Raw genomic sequence first — 17,074 nt, 5'->3', positions numbered from 1 at the left:
AGGGTGCAGTTAAAGCTATAACCAGGGGAAAATATATAACTTTAAATGTCTTTACTTTTCAGTGAGAAAGACTAAAGATAATGAAACCTAGTGCTAACTTTAAGTAAGAAATTAAGGGAAAAATACAAAATTAAAGAGAAGCAAATTATAGATAGCTTGAAGTTAATGAAAAATGTTTAAAAATCAACAGAAAAAATGAAATAGGCTATATAAATCCCAGTGTTAATTGAAAACATCAATAAAATCGAATAACCTTGAGAAACCGAATTGAAGGGAAACAAGGGGAATGGTTTGTTACTTAATAAATGACTCCGTATAACTATCTCTCAGCAGGGTGACGCTGGCCCCCTACCTCGCTCCGTTTACAAACTATATTCCAAATGCTTTGAAGACTTGCTGTTAGGCTAGACAAACCCTGCAATCCGAACACTCCAACACACAGATTTATGTAGGTACTTCTGCTACCCACTTCTATTACATACAGAATAAAATCCTAAACAGTCATTTATGGTCCACTGATACGCTTTCCCGTCAGCTAACATCTTTTCCATGTACACAGACCCACGTTGCTGTTCATCAAATTCTTAATCCTCTCCTATCTTCCTTGACTTCTGTTCACAATTACTCACTTCTATCATTTGTATTCCCCTACCTCACCGAGATAGAGATTCTTATATATGCATAAACAGTTTGTCCTGTATGAGAGTGAGTTTCGTACCTCTCTGCCACTACCTTGGAAAAGGCAGGCCATGTAACAAGCTGTTTACTTCCTCCCTATCCAAGTCACAGAGCTGTGTGTTCAGATTAAATGAATTCAATATCATACTTACCGGTCAGGAGGGACTAACCAGCTTTACTATTTTGAAATGGTCGGTATATTCCTGTTCATGAAAATCATTGTGAAAACATTTATATTTAGTGTGGTAATTAGCTAAGAACAAACCTGGACAGGACTTCGTTTGCTCCCTTTTTCCTGCTTCTAGACAACAATGTGCTCAAATTAACCCAGCAGTCTAAGGTTTTGGAAGGTGCTATGAGATCCTATAGGAAGAGAACTCTTGCATCTCTCAAGTCTTCTAGATAATGTAGCATGAAGCTATTACATATGTTATTTCAGTGTTCCCTGCTGGCAACATTCAAGTCATAAATTCTTAACCCCATTATGAGTTTGGTGCTTTTTCAACTTAATGTGATGGTTGAAAAAGGAACCAAGACCCAAACTCAGAGGAATAACTAGCAATCACATTTCATCCAGAAGAGAAGGCTAGCCACAGAAGATATGCCTCAGTTCTTTCCGAACCTGCAAAGAAACAAGCCAAATTAAAAAACAAAATATTTAATAGGCATTTTTTTACAACTGGAGTACAAATTATCACTTCAAATAAACATTACAGGGTTTTTATTAATCACTAGTCACCCAATAAATAATTTTTGTAGCTTTCTGATATAAATGCTTCATTATAAAGCAAATGTTTTAACACATTACTTTGCACATCTACGCATCAGGAGAATTTTATTGTAGACTGAATTTCAACAACTTTAAACTTTTACAGGCATTGCTTGGGCAGATGTCCTAATTTCAGTCATTTACTGGAACAGACTTTAAAGATAGGCAAGAGGTAAGAGAAGATTATGTTGGGAAAGTTATTATAGAACGGGGGTCACAGAGACAATGCTGAATTAAAGTTCTGTGCCTCAAATTCTCTGCGGTGACCTGTGCCATCTTACAGAGTGGTACTGAAGACACCTTGCGGCCCGTGCAGGAGCAGAGAAAGACCAAAAGTAAAAAGCCCACAGGACGAAATCCCCAGGATGGTGGCTGCTCATTGTCAGATTACTCAACCGACTCTGCTGTGAACCTGGGAGACCTACAAACTATCAAAGCCCTGACCTAAAAGATAAACAAGTCAATTCCAATTGTCCAGTTTTTAAAGAGAACATTGGTGTGTGAACCTTACCTATGGTCACCTCAAAATTCAGTCTACGTTGTTCACTAAATTTGAACACGTCTCATCACATAATATTTGTTCAATTCTTTATGCTAAACAACTGACCATTTTTCTCATTGCCTGCCTCCTGAGAGCCAAAGAATTCCACATTAATACTTACTGTCGGGCTCTTAAGAGCTACCTGTGTGATGAGCACCTTCCTGAATTAAAGTTCTGTTCTCGGTCACACTTATGACTACTTGCATCTAGAACAAAGAAGAAACCGGAAAATCAGGCCTATTTCCAGCGCTGCAAATCACTGCTGTGATACATACACCTGCTTTCAAATTCACCTCTTTTTTGGTGGGAAAAAGAGGCGACAGAGGAAAGAACATCTGAATTACGGAATCTTTGATTCCATTCCCAGTTGTACCCTTAGTAGCAAAGTGACTCCTGGTGAGTCATTTCGCTTCTCTGGGCTGCTTGCCCATCTTGTGTTCTTTCTTCCCCTAAGTCTTCAAGAATGGTGTTGTTAGGTGTGGAGAGGTAACGGGTATGAAGTACTGACTACAGAAAGCGTCCTCATCAGCGAAGGCCAGAAACACCACCTCTTGCCACTGGTCAACTACATGGACGCTCTGTTTATCTCTGAGGGCCACTCATACCTTTTTCTCTTATTGGTTTTCAGATGAAATGCAATAAAAGTTGTGGTTTCATTTTTGTGTTGAGCGCCAAGTGTAAATAATCTGCAGTGTATCTTGACAGTGGCCATGAGAAATAATTCTGAAAGCCCCTAAGTAAAAAGAGAGGGGTGCACCCGGCAAATGAATCTCGCCATCCCAACCATGAGCATCAGTGCAGGAATTCTCTGGTCACACTGGAGATAATACAGAATCGCTGCTGTAGGACTCTCGGGCACTAAAAACTCCTAAATATGGTAGGTGGCACACTAAGATTTCACCGGTGACTTTGTTCCCCAAATATGGTATCCATTCTAAATGGATTCTATGCCTTATAACCTTATTCTTAAAATGTAAACTAGGATGGTGATACCGTTCTAAATGACAGACTAGGGCAAGAAGTGGTGTTGCAAATGTAGAGAAAAATGTATCAACAAAAACAATAAACCTAATAGATAAGCAAACCCAAAAAGGCTGCCCTGGGGTTTCTTACACAGGGACAGCGGCATATTCCTCTTAATGTAACAGCGAGGACCAGGAGCCTGTGTCCGGATGGGTTGTCACGGCGTGTGCTTTCACTCGGTACGGAATGTCAGGGGAGAAAGCAGCCACCAGGTTTCCTCTCATGGGGAAGAGCCAGTGCCTAAAAATCAGCTTGACTCGTCCACGAGGGCTCAAGGCCGTAGCTCTGTGCGGCGGGCACCAGCCAGGACCCGACGCAGGAAGGAGTCTGCCGCCGGCCTCAGCTCAGGGTCAGCAAAGGGATGTGCTTGAGACCCTAGACAGCGTAGGACACCATCTCCCACGCGATTGAGGCCAGTTTACACGTATATAAATAAACACCAGGGCTCACGGGACAGTATGGTCTCGTCATTCGGTGGATCTGTTGGGGGCGCCCAACTCTATTATCATCATTTTGTAACCTGGGATCAGCAAGCCAGGTACACAGCGCTTACTGGGCCCAGTCACCTTTTAGTTTTATCGCTCAACCTTTGGGTGGTTCACCGCAAAGTTACCCCCAATATCTGTAAAATACAAACAAAAATTTTAAAAAACCACATACACACATAAATTGAAAAACCATTAAAAATCCAACAAGAGAGCGCTTCTCGGACATTATCAGCTAGATTCCCTTTCCTCAAGTCCACACGCCAACTCTAACCAGGTTCTAGGAAACTAAAACGCACACGTCTGGAATAAAACGTATCATGGTGGCTGAATCATCATCTTGTTGAATTAGAGACACACTTTCTGTGAACTACACAAGAGCGACAGACGAACAACTGTGTTTTCAGTGTGCCTTTAAATAAAGGTCTCTTTTGACCCGGCGGCGGCGGGGGGTAGGGACTGGAGGCCAAGGCTCAGGGCTGTGCCCGGGAAAGAGCACGCCTCCCGCTCACGTTTCTGCCAGCGGGTCAAACACCTCCAGCACCGTCCTCTTGTCCTTGTCACTGACTGTCGTCCAGGGACCCACGTCGTTGGGCCCGTGCTCCAGCGGCAGGTCGTCGGCCGCCGAGGCCTGGATTTGCAGCGGGGCTGTGTGTGCTCTGCCAAGGCTCCCGGTCCCGGGGTCCAGGGGGTCAGAGCTCTTGGAAAGCCAGGCATTCTTCAACAGGTGAGGGTCGTGGAGAAGGCTCCAGAAGGGATCCTGGTAATCACCAAGAAGGGAGGCGGCCTCTGGCTGCGTCTCCTTGGTGCCATCCACCGGGCTGCCTGCAGCAGACGAAGGGCCGGGCCGGGCCGGCTGAGGAAGGAGCACACCCTGGTCAGGCGGGGGCGGGAGGGGACGGTCACCGCCGCTGCAGCTGAGGCCCTGGAGAAGCTGGCTGTTGCTCTGGAGCACCTGCAGGTGGAAGGTCGCGGGTGCCGACTTCTTCCTCCTCGGGGGGGCCCGGGGTGCAGGGGGTAGAGCCTCCGGGGGGGGCGGCGGGGCGGCTCCGGCGGCGGGAGGGGTGTCCCCAGGCGCCGGCTTCCTGTCAGTCCCCTTCCCGGGCTGAAATGTTCTGGGTTTGGGAACAGGAGGGATGGCGGCCAGAGGAGGGGCTTCCAGGCTGGTCTCGGGGGGCCCGATGGTAAAGTGGACAGTCTGTTGCCCAAACTGCTCTTCTGGTGACTCAGGCTGGGGAAAGGCAGGACAGAGAGCGTGCGTCAGTAAGCGGCCGGCGCTGGGGGCGCAGGAACCCGCACCCAGACGCGGTCCGCAGGGGAGTGGGGATGCGGCCGAGCTGACGTTGCAGCAAATTCAAGATCTGAGAGCATCTGGGATGCGGACAGGAAACCAGATACAAAACGGCACCGGAGTACCAGCAAGTCCAACGAAACGGGGGAAGCTTTGACACCAGGGCCACGCAGCGACCAGTTTGAAACAAGTTGGGTTTTTCTGTTTGTTTGGTTGGTTTTGGTACCTTAGGAAATGGGGTTATGCTCTTCCTTGACTAAAAGTGAACCTCCAAAAAACACACAATCTTTTCTGAGGCCACGGCTTTGAAAACTCGGTGTGTACCATGCTAGGCTGAAGGAACGTCCGTCACGGCGTTCAGCTAACTGAAGGGCTAAGGGACCGGCTTGCTCCTTACATGTTTGATATGTCAACAGAGAAGAGGGAAAATTTTGCACGCAAGTGTCACCTCCATGGCTCTGATTCAAAACGGTCACAGAACCACCGCACGGAGCCAAAGGAAGCTTCCGTACCGCAGGGGCTGCTGGCATGTCAGCATCAGCATGGCCTCTGGCTCTTCAGAAAACAAACTGCAAAGCCCCCCCTTCTCCACCAGCCTTTTCCTGTGACCCTTGTGCAGTGGCCTGAGAAAATGAATCTATTTCTGCCCGCTTTCCAGAGACGAGACAGGGCAGGGACAGGGAAACGGAGAGGAGAGAAGTCTGCTCCATGAGGAGGCCAGGCAGATGGACAGAGGGACAGATGTGACGCAAAGTGGAGAGGCAGATGGAGGCGCAAAGCCCAGAGCAAGCACCAAAGCCATGACGCACGCTGTCCACGGGGGGAAAGCAGCGGCCACCGCGGAACGACCAGCCAAGGGATTACCGAGGGTCCTGTTACTAGAACACCGAGATCAAACGGAAGATCCAGATGTGTCCACAGGTGCCAGTCTTTGGGCTGCGACTGTCCTGACAAACTCAGGTCTTTGAAGCAGCAAGCGAGGCTGAGAAGCTTGAGAGCGAGAGCAAAAAACAATCTGCAAGAAAAGTGGCAGAGAAGCCGTCGGAGCCCCAGGGTCCGAGCTGCCCGCGGGCCAGCGCTGCTGCTCCAGGGACCCGTTGGCGCAAGCCAGACCTGCGCGTGGGCAACCCTGTGCACAGGACAGAGACGGACACGAGCGGGGGGCATGGGAGCCTGTGGAGGGGCGCGTCCCATGGCGGCTCCGTCCGGGGGCTCAGACGGAACATTCAGGAAGTGTGACACCTCCAAGCCGCTCCGTCGCGGGGACAAACCCCAGGCCTTTCTGCTCCGCTAGAGCCAGACACGGCGGGGACACGAAGGAGGAAGCGACGGCCCGGCAGCGTCTGGGAGTCCTCGAAGCAGACACTGGAACTGATCGGAAGGGACTTCACTGCGGGCTCTTACCTTCCCTGTCCTCCTCAAGGTCGGCTTCTTGATGGCAGGCACCCTGGGTGCAGGCCGACGGGGCAGGAGCGGGGCCCCCGCCACCGGGGGCTCTGGTTTGGAAGCCCCTTGGTCCCTCAGGGCTGTGGCATTTAGGGCTGCTCCTGGGACGCCTGAAACACACAGTCGTCTGGATGGTGACGCGGGCAGGGCAGGGCCCGTGGGCCATGATCTAGTGGTTAGACGGTCTCCACCCCTCAACACTGACTTACTCGGGAGATGGACTTCCTTTTTTTCCTGAAAACAAAAGACCTTTGGGAGGAGGTCAGGACCAACCAGCTAGGTTTAGCCCCCAGCTTCAGGGATGGCCTCCGCCGGGGTGCGGGGGGGGGGTCAGCGAGGCCCAGACGTCATATACAAAGTTTCATGGGTACGTGTGTTTCTCTCAGGGAAGGTAATCCGAAGCTTCTCAAAATCTCTGCAGGGCCCACGACCAAGGAAATGAGAAGTTGGGACCCTGGGTAGATTTCGAACCTCAAACCTCTAACTGCCACACTCATAGGACATTTTAAAAAAGCTTTACTGGGGTGTCTGGGGGGCTCAGTCGGCTAAGCATCCAACTTCAGCTTAGGTCATGATCTCACAGTTCATGGGTTCGAGCCCCATATCGGGCTCTGCTCTTAGCACAAAGCCTGCTTCAGATCCTCTGTCTCCATGTCTCCAGCTCTCTCTGCCCCTTCCTCTCTCTCAAAAAAAACAACCATTAAAACAGTAGTTTTATTGAGACATAATTCCCTGGCTATGAAATTCATCCTTCTCAGAGTACAATTTAGTGGTTTTTCAAGTATATTCCTAGAGTCGTAGCAACTATCACCACTATCTAATTCTGGAACATTCTCGTTACCACAAAAAGGATCCCTGTCCCCGTTAGCAGTCACACCCCTCCCCCAACCCTCCCCAGCCCCTGGAAATGACTAATAACTTTCTGTCTGTGTAGATTTGCCTATTCCGGACACTCTGTATAAATGCAATCATACAATATTGTGTTTAGCTTCTTTTCACTCAGCATAATATTGGTAAGATGTACCCGTGATGAAGCATATACATGAGTGCTTCTTTATGGCTGAATAGTATCCCGCCATATTGTTACACTACACCTTACCCACTTGTCAGCTGGTGGCCATGTGGGTGGTTACATCCACACATTTATTTATTATTATTATTATTAGAGAGAGACAGAACACATCAGCAGGGGAGAGGGCAGAATGAGAGACAGAATCCCAAGCAGTCTCCATGCTCAGCGCAGAGCCTGACACGGACCCAATCCCACGACCCTGGGATCACGACCTGAGCTGAAACCAAGAGGGACACTCAACTGACTGAGCCACCCGGTGCCCCATAACTTTATTACGTTTTTTAATAAAAAAAGAAACCACTCATGATAGTTACCCTACAACAGTGTTTCCTGACCTCTTACTTCATGCCCTCCTTACACGTTACTTGGGCTTACAAGGAGGGCACATACCCTGACTAAAAGCAGACAGACAGCGAGCCCTGGGCACCACTTCCCAGAGGGCATGGTCCCCCCTCTCCAAAACAAAAAAACAAGAAACAAGAAATATTGGTCCCAGCCATTTTGAGTGGATGGTGGAAACCCCAAGTTAAAACATGATTCAGATGGGTTTCAAGGGAAATAACACCACCAAACAGGGAGTATGGCGGAGACAGGGTCCCTGCCAGACAGCAAAGAATCTCTCCTTGCTGGTGATCTGAAAAGTAGGTTTTACGCCAGAAATAGGGATGTGTCCCTACCTATCTCTTTTTACGGAGCCAGCGGAGTGAGTCAGTGCTTGGGGCATTATCCTTTTCTACAATTCTTTGTTTCTTTCCGTCTCTCCCTTAAAGTGCTTCTTAAAAATCCTGGGGTTATTTCTATATACTTACTGAACATTAAACATATATATTTTAGGGACGCCTGGGTGGCTCAGTTGGTTGTGTCCAACCTTTGATTTCAGCTCAGGTCATGATCTCATGGTTCATGGGTTCGAGCCCCGCATCGGACTCCAAGCTAGCAGTGCAGAGCCTGCTTGGGATTCTCTCTCCCACTCCCTGTCTGCCCCTTCCATGTGTGTGCACTCTCTCTTTCCCAAAATAAACAAATAAATACGTAATTTTAAATGGACAGTAAAATTCAGTAGTGGAATTTTATCAAATGTTGCTAAAGAATGCTTCCATTTAATACTGCCTCCCGAAAGTAGGTCTAGGTCCCTTTTAGTAGGAAGAGGCCAAGAAAAGCCCAGAAGCAGAGCCCCCGAGGACCACTCACCCCCTGCTTCCAGCAGACATCGGATGGCTGCTTCTGCCTCCTGGGCGTTGGTGGTTTTGATCTGCTTGACATTGTAGGGTTTACTTATCCCCGTCCTGGCTTTGGGCTGCAGCACAGAATCGGGAAGGAAAGCAACGTGAACACCAGCAGGCAAACAGACTGCTGATCAGTTCGTAGGCGTGAGGCGCGCAGGGCTCCGTCCGACGGTGGCTACAACGCAGACTCCAATCCAGACCCCCTCCCTCCAGCTCTGTGCCCCCCCGGGGCACTCTCGGGCCGCCTGGACCGCAGGGGTCCTCAGCGCTGACAGAGCCCCCTCCCCCACTCCGGCGGTTACGGGTCTCCGCAAGGTGGGCAAACTGTCCACTTTGCTACCCGGGCAAAAGCCAGCAAGTGTCAACAGGAGCCACTTTTCCTGCAGCTCAGCACGATTCCTGACGCACCTTCAAGATACACGTTTTCTCCAAAGTGCTCCTTCTGCCTCTTCACCCAAACCTCTGGGTTGCCACTGACGACCTGCGTTCACTACCATCTACTACTGAGACCTGGCCGTCCGCTCCCCCTGCTGTCACACGTGACATCTGTCCCAGCCACCGCGCCCTCCTGGGACAGCCTGCCTCTGCCCAGCACCCTGGCGTCACCTCCCTGGCTCTACTGACCTCCACCTACCACTTCCTGAGCAGCTCACTGCCACCTTCCAGCACTTTCCGCCTCTACAAGCCTCCCTGTTGTCCTCACTGGCATTCCCATGCTGTGCGCTTCAGGCCCCGTTACCTCTTCTCTCAAGACAACTGATCAGAATTTTTCCTATTTTTCCTCCCATCAAGCACTGCTCCATAGCCACCAAGGGCCAAGTCACACCTCGGAAGGGAGAGAAGCAGGTGAGTCTGGAAACAGTGCAACCACGCAGGGACACGTGGGATTTTTTTCATCAAACGTGATTTTCCCTCTAACCCTCTGGTGACCATCTAAAAACCCCGTAAAAGACCTGCTACTAAGGTATGGGCTTGGGAAAGAGCTGGCAGAGGGTAAAGAGGTGCTGGTCCACGCCCTCGCTGAGGAGGTGACCCCACATGACCTGCGGGGCTGGAGACAAGCCAGGCTGGCCCACTTTGCTTTGAGCAGAACACAAAGAACTCACCGCGTGCTGGAGGGCTCCTGGGAGCAGTTTTGCCGTCTGCAAGATCGAGTACTGGCCGTGGGTGCCGGAGGAGATGGACGCGTCTGAAGCCGACTTTTTCACCGTTAAACCAGCTGTGAAAACCAAAGAGGCAGAGTCCTCATCTCAGTGAGGTCACTGGCCGCTTTGGGGTCATTTCCCAGCCAGCCGGGAGCAAAGCCAACCGCAGACGCTCGGAGGGCACGGGCCCGCGGGGCTGCTGGGCCTTCACAGAGTCGGCACTAACTTCCTCCTCTGGTTCTCAAGCACTGTGTGACTCTTCTCCGGAGAATATTATGTGAACACAGATTTTAATCTAACATCCTGGGGTGGGCGGTGGGGCGTTCAAATCTGATATAAAAGCCAATTTATTTTTAAGTGGTTTAAAACACACCACAGTTATTAGGTCCCAATTTAAAAAATGGTTTGTGGACAAAAATCTAAAAAATATTCCAAAGCAGAGGGATAAATGATATTAAATTACACCTATGGTCATTCAGAAATCGTATCTTAGAACGTTTAATGACGTAGACGTTAGACGAAAGACCAATGACCAAACAAAATGGATGCCGATCTTGTAAAAAGGTGAAGAATAACTGTGGGTAGTTACAGACATATATAATGAGAAAAAGGCCAGGAATCTTGTGATTAACAATTGTTATCTGTAGACAGTCAAGTGAATTTTAAACAGTTTGATATTCATCTATTTCAGTAAAATTTCTGCAATAGGACATAAGCTTTATTTATTTTTTTACTCTGAGTATTAACGCAGAAAAGTCAAGAATACACATAAAAAGTCAGGTGCTTCCCCTCGCCATCCATCACTATGGTGACGTGAGCCAAGATGAACCCAAATGGAAAGTAAAGCCTGAGGAAAATCTTGTGTCTGACTGTCTCACATTCTGGGGTGGGGACAGAAGCAACCAGCAGAGGTACAAGAGGAAGTGGTCAAAAGCACATCCGGAATCCTTCTCAGGCCGCTGAGGGAAAAGCGTGAGGGCCAAGCCCTGGGCCTGAGGAGCAGGCAGGGGTGCGTTGCTCAGCGCGCGGGGAAGGGAGGCGGCCGGACACAGGCGGCCACAGGCCTGGGGGAGCCAGGACGCGTCTGGAGGGAGGGGCATCCGGGCTCACTGCGACCCTGGGAAGCAGGGAGAGGGCGGGCAGCAGGCAGGGACAGATGGCCGCCTCTGCAGGAGTGAGGAAGACGGGGTCAGAAGGTCCTCGCTCAGTGGTCGCCTCCACCTTCCGTCCTCTACCATCTCCAACAGAAGGCGCCTTAAAGCGAACCACAGCCACAGGAGGGTGAAGAGCTTTGGAAAAGATTCACATAGTTTGTCAGGAGAAACACGACCGTCTCTGACACCAAGGCAAAAGGGAGTGAGGCGGGGAGGGCACCGGGGACCCGGTGAGGCGGCAGCGGACTCGGGGACGCGCCGAGGAGCAGGCCGCAGGCGGTTATCCCCACAGGCGCGGCGTCAGCCCAAAGCAGCGAAGTCTTACTTGGAGGGGGGGGTCTCTGCGGCGGGTGAGGCGGCCGAGGCCTAGTGGGGACCGACAGGGACCTGCTTGGAGAACGGTGGCGCAAGTCCCCGACTGCTTCCAGCTCCTGTGTGAGCTCCGCCAGGTCAGCATCATCTGGAGGACACGGTGGAAGGTGGGTGAGGGGCGTCGGGGCTCGGACTCGGGTCTGTGCCGGGCTGACGGCGCAGGAGGGTCCCCCGGGGACAGGGGACCCCTCTCTGCTGCTGTGAGGACTGGGGTGGGGGAGGGTTGCCCAATGCCTGCTTGGGACACGAGATATGAACCGCGGACAAGACTTGTGTCCAGACGTGAGAGACATAGAAATACTGCCGAGCGTGAGGTGTGTCTCCTTCTGGAATCACAAAGGAGGCTCTCGCACGGGGCAGAGGAGACAACTGGAAGACCGGAGGCCCTCGGTCTGAGCCCCTCACTCTAACACAGGACAGCTGCTCCCTCAGCCATCCTGGGACAAGCTCCTAGTGTGGAGAATCCCGGCTCCTATGGGGCTCCAAGTAGCACAGCCGGCCGCCAGCTACTCCACAGGCGTCACCCTCCTGGCTTGTCCTGCAAATACCTTCGAAGGCTAAGAGGGGCGCGAAGAGGTGACTGCTTTGGTTTCAGTATCTGTGCATTTATTACACGTAAGTTCAGGACACGTTCAGATCTTCTTTCCCACACGACAACGCAGCCCAGTTAATTTTGTTCTGGCTCAGACACTCCACCGCTCCCATTTCCAGCAGCTCAAACCCAGGGATGTTTGAGGTTGGAGCTGGGGAGAAGCAGGATTTCTTCTTCTGGTGGGAATGTCTGACCTCCCAGAGCGTAGAGGACATGCCCTTTCGATGTCCACACAGCTCCAGGATGCTCTGATCATTTTTTTTTTTTTTTTGAGAGACAGAGCGTGAGTAGGAGAGGGGCAGTGAAAGTAGGAGACACAGAATCTGAAGCAGGCTCCAGGCTCGGAGCTGTCAGCACAGAGCCCAACCTGGGGCTTGAACTCACTGACTGTGAGATTGTGACACTAGCTGAAGCTTAACTGACTGAGGCCCCCAGGTGCCGCTGCTCTAACTTTTCATTCAAAGAGGCCTTTATGCTCATACACGCCCTCCCCTTGGGGGGCTTCCTCAATGACGGCCACCCCTGGAGAAAGGGGCCACTTCCTGTCTGAAGAGCACCTCCCTTCAGTCACTTCCGCTCCAGGGCAGGAGCCCTCTGGATGCGCAGAGCACAGAACCATCTCGACGCACGGACAGTCTGCTGCTTGTGTAGCAGGCAGCGGTCCCCACACCCAGCCGCGTGCCTCAGTCCCCCGGGGAGCTTTGAGAGAGGCCAGATTTCCAGGGGCCCAGCCCGCCTGCCCGCGGTGGGCTCAGCAACCTGGGAGTTTACAAGCTCCTGAGGGTTCAGGGCAGACAGGCCACTAACCGACTTTGGGGCTGCTGTACAATCAAAGGGGCCGGGGGGGTGTCGGCACCTCTCTCGGCAAATTATCTTCCCTGGGACGAATCTCAGTTCCCTTTCACCCGTTCCGTATTCTGTGTCCCAGCTCACAGGGTCCTGACACCTGCTAGGGTCCTGGCCCCGCCGGGCACAGCTTGTCCTCCAGTGGGGGAGGCACAGTGACCGACAGCTGGAAGGCACCTGTGCAGCACGTGGCACCACTGACAGGGTCCGAGGCTGGAGCACCAACGACCCTACCTCCCAGGTAACACTAGAGGGTTCTCCACTCACAAGCGCCATTAGGCTAGACAACCCAGGGCCTTGCAGCTCAACGTGGGGACTTTCAGTCCCTCTCTGCTGAAGTCTAAAATAATAGGCGCCTGGGTGGCTTAGTCAGTTAAGTGGCCGACGTTGACTCAGGTCATGATCTCGTGGTTTGTGAGTTTGAGCCCCGTGTTGGGCTCTGTGTTGATGGCTCAGAGCCTGGAGCCTGCTTCAGATTCTGTCTCTCCCTCTCTCTGCCCCTCCCCTGCTCACACTCTCTGTGTCTCAAAAATAAATAAACATTAAAAATTAAAATAAAATAAATAAAACGACAGAATGATGCTAATTATCCTGTCGCTGTACAATAACATATTATATAAATGTAACCACACACCAGCACTCAGGACCGAGACACTGTAGGGACCTAGAAAGCATCTCGCTAAGTGAAATAAATCAGACATAGAAAGACAAATGCCATATGATTTCACTTATATGTGGAATCTAAAAGACAAAACAAACAGCAAAAGAAAAAAGCCCCAAAACTGACTCATACACATAGAAAACTGGTGGTTGTACAAACCTCCACTTATAAAAGAAGTCAGGCACAGAGATGAAAAGCATAGCATAGGGAATATAGTAACATTGTTTTAACATCACAAGGTGACAGATGGTAACTACACCCCGCAGTGAGTATTTGTAATGTACCCGAGTCACCATGCTGTTCGCCTGAAGCTAACCTAACACGGTCTATCAACCACACTTTCTTTGTGGTCAATTATATTTCAATTAAAAAAAAAGCCTAGGTCTCTTATGGCATTGAAACAGAGAAGTTTTGGAGAAGAGAAACAAAACTACCAATGTAAAATCAGTTTAGCGCTGTGGCCATTTAAATACATAGAGAAAACAGGAATGAACGTAAATCTCTCAGGTTATAAGGGTACCAGGTATGAAAAATTTAAAAAAATATATAAATTAAAAAAAAAAAAGCAGCACTAGAGAAAATCAGTGCGGTGGTGCCCAGACACGGGCCCGGGCCCCATTCCCACCACTTGCTAAGACTTGTTGTTTCAGCCCTTTCATGGTGGTGGGCACTTGATTGGTGGCATCATTCAATGCCCTGCCGGGAGGGGAAGAGTACAATGCCAGGGCCACGCTACCTTTGTAGGTCGGGTGCGGCTTCTTTTTAGTGAGTGCCGGCAACTTGCCGGCAGGCACTGCAGCTGGGTAGCTGGGGGCTTCAGAAGGGCTGTCCCCTGTCATCTCGCCATCTGAGACCACGGGCTGACTTAGCTCGTCCACCAGATAGTCTTCGTCATCTTCGAGAATGTCCCCTGGGGAAGGAAACGTCACAGCACACAATTAGGGTGACTGGCACCGTGTCTCAGTGGCGGGTCTGTTTCAACATCCTGCTGCCGCTCCGCATCAGGACGCCTGCAGGCCATCTCAGTGGGTGCGGGACCCTGACTCCGTCCACACCGGACATGGAATCCCGTCCACACTGGAGGCGGGAGGGGACCAAGCCCACGGCCTCAAAACTGTGGTTTTCAACGTCATTCGGGACAGCCGCAGGTCCCGTTTACTGGTTCACACCATCGCCCCTAGACACACACACTGCCCGCGTGGAACAGCACACTTGAACTTCAAGGACCCTCGGGAACCCTTGCGGGCAGGGTGTTGGAAGGGGGTCCCGCGCATCTCACGCCGGCTGCCGGAGTGTCCGGCCCGCCCGCCTCGCCACAGGGACTACTCACCCTCTGACTCATAGTCCAAACTGGTGAAGTCAAAGTTTTCCTCCAGCAAACAGGAGTTGGCGGTTGGCGACACGGACGCCATGCTATCCCGCTTTCGGATGATCTCCTCCTGCCAGCCCTTCAGCCAGTCCTTGGTCTTTGGTCTGATCTTCACTGCTCTGCCCTTCACCTGTGAAGACGGGCGACCAGCTGAGAGCACACAGAGAGGTCAGAACCTCTCTCTTCCCTTTCAAACGCTTCCTCGCTCAAACTCCTGCATCAGGAGCAGGCCAATCTTCCTGTTTTACCAAGAAAAATTGAGGGTCTAGACCTCAGGCATGATCGGCATGGCTCACACGTGGTCCAAATAAAAGTTGAATTATCGTCTTCGGTGTGAACGTCAGGCCGGGATATTACCAAAATGGAAACCACCTGTACGCGGTGTATTCCGAAACGCACAGAGAGGAGGACTGCAGGGTGCCCCCGTGCACAGGTGGGAGCCAAGACAGACCCAGTGACTCAGCGGGATCCAGGCGCGAGAACTCGCTCTTTCCCCCAGATTCTGCAAGTGGCCAGGAGTGGACATCAGATCCCTCACGGAGGACACCGGAAATAGATTCCAGAGGGAAGAGGGCTAGCTCATGTGGCGCCCACGTCTAGAGACACAGGTAAGGAGATGCCGGCACCACGTAGAAGCACAAGAAAACCCTGGGGAGTGAGCAGCCCCCGCTCCACAGGCCACCATGCACGACTCACCTTCATGCCATCCACGTCCAGGACGCTCAGAGCTGAGTGACTGTCCGCAAAAGTCACCAGCATCTGCCCTTGGTTGATCCTGGAATAAACGAGACGGGCTGATCAGCGCTGAGCGCAACACGGCAGCTCAGCCAGGACCCGGCCGGCATGTGTGTGACCCGCACACGGGGCCCCGCGCCAGCCGGGCAGCACTTACCTGACAAGGACAATGGTCCCATAATGGCCCAGCGTCTGCATGAGCTCCATGCGCACATCCTCTGGAAACTCGTTCTTCTCTTCTGAGGTTGGTGACTGAAGGTTGACTATGACGGTGGCGTCCAGGGGGCCCTGGAAAGAGGACACTTCCTGGAACACCCTCTCCCGAGCGCCCGCGTCGACTTCCTGCACTTCCACCTCCACGATGGCCAGCACGGGTCTGTGTCAGACACGGAGGGAAGGTCGGTACCGTTAACAGGGCCGGGCAGCTCCCGCCCTGCAGGGGACACCGACGACCCACGGGTGTGGCCCCAGCACAGCGCCCGCGGCCCGGCTGTCCTGTCCTGGGGTTGCGGACTCCATCTCTGCCCAATCTCAGCGCTGTCTTGGCATTTTAACCTACAGATGATTCAGAGGAAACAGTGCCGGCCACTAGCAAAGACCTTTTACGTGGTTTCGCCAGCACTGCCATGGACGGGGACCTGCGGATTCTCCCTTTGCTGGGGATTCAAGCTTTTTGGAGGGCGACGTGGCGATTGGGGTTAATTTCAAAAATGTTGAGGTGCCTGGTGGCTGAGCAGGCTGAGCATTCGACTTTGGCTCAGATCACGATCTCACAGTTCAGGGGTTCAAGCTCCACGTCAGGGTCTGGGCTGACAGCTCAGAGCCTGGATCCTGCTTCTAATTCTGTGTCTTCCTCTCTATCTCTGCTCCTCTCTCACTCGTCCTGTCTCTCTCTCTCTCTCTCTCTCAAAAATAAACTTAAAAAAAAAAAAAATCTCAAAAATGTTCGTCTCTTTTGATCTACTAATTTCAATTCTACGACTCTAAGAAAATGACCAGAGATTCAGACAAAGATTTATAGGCAAGGTTGATTATTACTGCTGATGGGAGGGAAAAGGAAAAGGGGAAATAATCTCGCTGTTGCACAAGAGGTTACGGTGTAGCTGTAGGATAAGATCTTAAACAGCTAATGAGAGTAATGCTGGAAAAGTCTAGACACACACAAGAAAATAGATTGGCAGGAAATAATGCAACTGTTATTTTTTTTTTGAAAGGTTAGTTGTTTTTTAATTTATTTATTTTTCATGTTTATTTTTGAAAGAAAGAGCTAGAGAGACAGAGCATGAGCGGGGAAGGGGCAGAGAGAGAGGGAGACACAGAATCTGAAGCAGGCTCCAGGCTCTGAGCTACCCAGCGCCCCGAAAAATTTGTTTAAAATTAAAATTTTCTTAATATTTTTTTCAATGTTTATTGTTTTGAGGGAGAGAGCAAGTGAGTGCACAAGGTAGTGGAGGGCAGGGCAGAGAGAGGGAGAGAGAGAGAATCCCAAGCAGACTCCACAGTGTCCGTGCAGAGCCTGATCCCGGGGCTGGATCTCACGATGGCGAGACCACAACCTGAGCCAAAATCAAGGCTGGATGCGTAATCAGCTGAGCCACCCAGGGGCCCTTAAAATAGTTTAATTATAAAATATTAATGTCGTAAGTTAAAAGACAAAATGGTAAGTCTG

The 17,074-nt window shown here is 51.1% G+C and overlaps 1 protein-coding gene across 1 annotated transcript in view; it reads right to left on the bottom strand.

Annotated features, from left to right (window-relative positions):
* Positions 1-1,320: 1,320 nt before the first annotated feature.
* Positions 1,321-17,074, bottom strand: part of SYNJ2 (synaptojanin 2) — a 116,252-nt gene continuing 100,498 nt past the window's right edge. Inside the window, exons 22-30 of the mRNA XM_029943257.1 lie at positions 15,563-15,781; positions 15,367-15,445; positions 14,632-14,800; positions 14,038-14,211; positions 11,156-11,290; positions 9,638-9,750; positions 8,497-8,602; positions 6,192-6,343; positions 1,321-4,727 (exon numbers count right to left, since the gene is read on the bottom strand). Of these exons, the coding sequence (XP_029799117.1) occupies positions 4,005-4,727; positions 6,192-6,343; positions 8,497-8,602; positions 9,638-9,750; positions 11,156-11,290; positions 14,038-14,211; positions 14,632-14,800; positions 15,367-15,445; positions 15,563-15,781 (1,870 nt within the window). The 3' untranslated portion in view covers positions 1,321-4,004. The remainder of the gene's footprint in view (positions 4,728-6,191; positions 6,344-8,496; positions 8,603-9,637; positions 9,751-11,155; positions 11,291-14,037; positions 14,212-14,631; positions 14,801-15,366; positions 15,446-15,562; positions 15,782-17,074) is intronic.

This window comes from Suricata suricatta, chromosome 7, assembly GCF_006229205.1.
Source record: "Suricata suricatta isolate VVHF042 chromosome 7, meerkat_22Aug2017_6uvM2_HiC, whole genome shotgun sequence".
NCBI lineage: Eukaryota > Metazoa > Chordata > Mammalia > Carnivora > Herpestidae > Suricata > Suricata suricatta.
This window is presented reverse-complemented; position numbering and strand designations above follow the sequence as displayed.